This window comes from Centroberyx gerrardi, chromosome 3 (genome assembly GCF_048128805.1).
Source record: "Centroberyx gerrardi isolate f3 chromosome 3, fCenGer3.hap1.cur.20231027, whole genome shotgun sequence".
Classification (NCBI taxonomy): Eukaryota; Metazoa; Chordata; class Actinopteri; order Beryciformes; family Berycidae; genus Centroberyx; species Centroberyx gerrardi.
In genome coordinates this window covers 1,024,366-1,028,290 of record NC_135999.1, presented here as the reverse complement: position 1 = coordinate 1,028,290, position 3,925 = coordinate 1,024,366, and the positions used below count along the sequence as shown (strand labels likewise).

The following is a 3,925-nucleotide window of genomic DNA, read 5'->3' as shown; positions in this document are numbered from 1 at the left end:
ATCTGTCTATCTATCTATCTGTCTATCTGTCTGTCTATCTGTCTATCTATCTATCTATCTGTCTATCTATCTGTCTATCTATCTGTCTATCTGTCTATCTATCTATCTATCTGTCCGTCTATCTATCTATCTATCTGTCTATCTGTCTGTCTATCTGTCTATCTATCTATCTATCTGTCTATCTGTCTGTCTATCTGTCTATCTATCTATCTATCTGTCTATCTATCTGTCTATCTGTCTATCTATCTGTCTATCTGTCTATCTATCAATCTATCTATCTGTCTATCTGTCCGTCTATCTATCTATCTATCTATCTATCTATCTATCTATCTATCTATCTATATGTCTATCTATCTATCTATCTATCTATCTATCTTTCTTCCTTCCTTCCTTCAGATGTTTTATTCCAGGTGTTTGGACTGAAACAGAACCAGGTGTGACTCAGCTCTGGTTGTCAGTCGCAGGTTTTCTCCTCTAGAGGGCAGCAGAACGGCCGCCATGCAGCTTGCCTGCAACCAATTTACGCGACGAAGAAGAAACAAAGAAAGTGACAACGTAAAAGAAGAAGAAGCAAAACAAAACAGTGCAGGCTGCAGGTTAGCGGTATGTTACAGTCACAGAGGCTGAACGTTATTTATTGATAACTCAAGTCGTTATATATTGCACGAAGTGTAAATCTTATAGGAGTATCTTAAAGTTATCTCGCTCTGTAGCCTCAACCCGCATGGAGAGAGACAACTCCGCTCCAAATTCCATTAAAAAATTGGCAAATTAATGTTCCCTTGCTTATCGGCAAACACACACACCTGGTAGAACATTAATTAAGATCTTTCAGGAATCATTAGGTTCTTCTGGTAAATTCGGCATATACCTGATCCACCAAACAGAAGTAATATTTCAACAAAATCAACTTTTATAATGGATCCGTACCGCCCAGCACGGTGTGCTCTGGTGGGAGACTGCGGGAAGAACAGACGAACCCCGTCTACAAGTTGAAGTATTACTGGAGTGTGTTGTGTTGCTTGGTGGATTGTTTGTGTGCCGAATTCACCAGCCGGTCCTGGCGGTCCAGACGGGGTGTTCAGTCCCGCTGTGCTCGGTGTGTCTGTTGGCAGAAATGTCCGTCCAGTTTCCCTGCCTGTCGTTCCGCCAGCCGTACGCCGGCCTGGTCCTGTCCGGGGTGAAGACGGTGGAGAGCCGCTGGAGGCCGCTGCTGGCCCCGCTGCAGGGCCGCACGCTGGCCGTGCACGTCGCCCAGCGGGACTGGGAGGGAGACGACTGGAGGGCGGTGCTGACCGACGCGCTGGGGATGGACCGGACACAGATACAAGCGCTCCTGGAGTCCGGAGAGAGGTTCGGCCGCGGCGTGGTGGCAGGTAAAACTAACGTACCTCAGTGTGTGTGTGTGTGTGTGTGTGTGTGTGTGTGTGTGTGTGTGTGTGTGTGTGTGCTATTCGACACTACAGGTAATATCACAGTATATCAGCTGACAGGCTGTCAGATTTGTTTTTCTTCCCAAACTTTCCAGATTTTGAATTTACCACATTAATGTTCCAGACTTTTCCAGAGCGGAGTAACAGTCTTGTGTTGTCAGTGTACATTTGCTGCCTTCAGGTGCCAAAGAAATATCGTATTTACAAGCTGAGCGTATATGAACAACCCAACAAAATGGTAAATATGATGGAAACTCATTTTCTCATTTTGCTGCTGCAGCTGCTTATTATTTCCCACCAAAAGGACTCGAACGTGCGACAAGTCGTGTTTTAAGGCTGATACTCATATTCAAACTGCTGATTCCAAATATTCAAGATAATCTTCCTGCCCCAAGTAGCTCTCTTTTTTTCCTTCAGAGTTTTATTGTCAGGTGGAAAAACCTCTGAAACGTTGTAGAGCATCATGGGAAACTGAAACCAGAATCAGTTCAGGTTAAAGGTGAAACGAGACGACAGAAGTGACCGGATCAAGGCGGATGTATAAATTGCCGTCGTTGTTTACCGTCCCCCTTGAAACAACAACCACACCGGAACGCCGTTCGGCTAACACCTACAGCGTAACCTAGCAACCACCGGCGTGCAGCGTCCAATCATCTGGGGGCGAGGTTTGTAAACGCTGGTGCAGAAATCGAGACGTAGGAAAGAGAATGTGGATTTTTCATCAGAAATATCGGTTATAGTTTCTAGCTAGCTACACTTCCTGTTTACACAAACCCCATTGGCCGATTCACGCACTGAGCCAGGGGGCGTGTCCAGGAGAGATCCTGGGTGGGCGGGGCTAAAGCCTCCATGAGCAGAGGATCTACCAGATTCTTTTGTGTAGCAGTGAACATAGAAACTCACACATACAATCGCCTCGAGACCACCAGTGTAGTATTGATCCAGTCTACAATCAATATGTAATCAACCAGACTGCATCAGGTCATCAGATCAGACTGGAGCAGATCCAGTTTAATAAAAGGACGATATCAGACCAGATGTCAGTTTTAACACTGATATATGGGCTGATTTTCCCAGGAGCACCTGAACGCAGCACCTGGTTAATCCCGTCCCGTCTCTTTAAGGGCTGGTGGATGTGGGCGGGACTTGGCTTTGCCCCGCCTCCCCGCCGGAGGAGGAGCTGCAGCGGCTGCAGAGGTCGGCCGTTCTGATTGGTCTGCAGGAGAAGCACCTGACCCGGCTGACCAACCCGCGCTGGCTGCAGGCGCCGCTCCGCCTGCGAGGAGGGAGAGACGTCTGGACTGTGGAGATACCTGCTGAGCTGCTGCCCTGACTGACACACACACACACACACACACACACACACACACACACACACACACACACACACACACACACACCACTATGCCTCTGACGACCAAAAACTTGAAAAATGACTCCAAACCAAAACCCCTTAATTTTATCCCTGAAATGTCCTTCATTTCTCATCACATAAACATGAATTATCCATTAGAAATAACATCTTTAATAAAGTAAGGTTAGTATCATGGGTTTATAAGGGATTTATTCATGGGTTGGTTCACAGAGACTCTAGAAATTAAGGGATTTTTCATGTCTTTTGTGCAGGTTTACAGGTTATTAATGAGTTATTAAGGGAAAGTTCCTGTCTCCCTGAATTTTACATTAAATTAGAAAGTAATCAGTCAAACATTAAGGGGGGTTTAAGGAGGTTTTGATGGGGTCTCCTCCATTAATGACTCCCTTAACTCATTTTAAGGGGATTTTGCATGAATTAAGGGGTGAATTAATGTAAATGTAAGGGGATTTTAAACACACACACTCTTCCAGCCCGCGGGACCAAAAAACAAATGTCGTCCTCATGTGTTTATAATGAACTATATACAGTAATCTGAATGGGGAGCAGAAAACTGAGCAGCCAACAGACATGATGTATTAAACAGAACCAGTTATGCTGATGAGGTCTTTCATTTAAATGCTAATTAATAAATTAATTAGCAAATATTTCCATGCCTCAAAATGCTTCACAGCATCTAATGACATCATCGACTCTGTAGAGGGAACCTGTGGGGTCATGTGTTGTTCCACACACACACACACACACACACACACCTGGAGGGACAGCAGACTGACTGTAGAAATCAGTTGATAATTTGTTTTGTGTTTTCATATTTCTGTAAATCTCCTTCCTCACTTGCTGCTGTACTGAGACGTTTCAACTGTAGAATAAATTTTATTTTTGAATACAAATCAGTCATCAGTCATCTTTCAGCTGCTGAGTTTAAAGAAGTTTAAACTCAGCAGAAAGTTTTCCTCATGTTCCTGCTGCAGGAAGACAAACTGAAGATCCAGAAGCTTCCTGAACCAAACTGACATGACAGAAACCTGAAATCTGTACTTTCATTTAAACAGAACTCATTTTAATTATTTGATCTCCTCCACCCAACCATCTCAACCATCTCTCTTCAGAACTC

General features: G+C 44.5%; 1 protein-coding gene across 1 annotated transcript; it reads left to right on the top strand.

The window, feature by feature from the left end:
• The first annotated feature begins 557 nt into the window (after window positions 1-557).
• LOC139912441 (protein EOLA1) lies at window positions 558-3,670 on the top strand. Its single transcript, XM_078282643.1, has 3 exons — window positions 558-603; window positions 1,116-1,376; window positions 2,558-3,670. Exons 2-3 carry the CDS (start codon window positions 1,118-1,120, stop codon window positions 2,764-2,766), a joined length of 468 nt encoding a protein of 155 aa, XP_078138769.1. The 5' UTR covers window positions 558-603; window positions 1,116-1,117; the 3' UTR covers window positions 2,767-3,670.
• The last annotated feature ends 255 nt before the right edge of the window (window positions 3,671-3,925 follow it).

Bases quoted from the DNA above. Each gene is read 5' to 3' on its own strand.
- LOC139912441 (XM_078282643.1), top strand. From the start codon at position 1,118: ATGTCCGTCCAGTTTCCCTGCCTGTCGTTCCGCCAGCCGTACGCCGGC. The intron at 1,377-2,557 runs GTAAAACTAACG...CGTCTCTTTAAG, and splicing joins CGGCCGCGGCGTGGTGGCAG to GGCTGGTGGATGTGGGCGGG.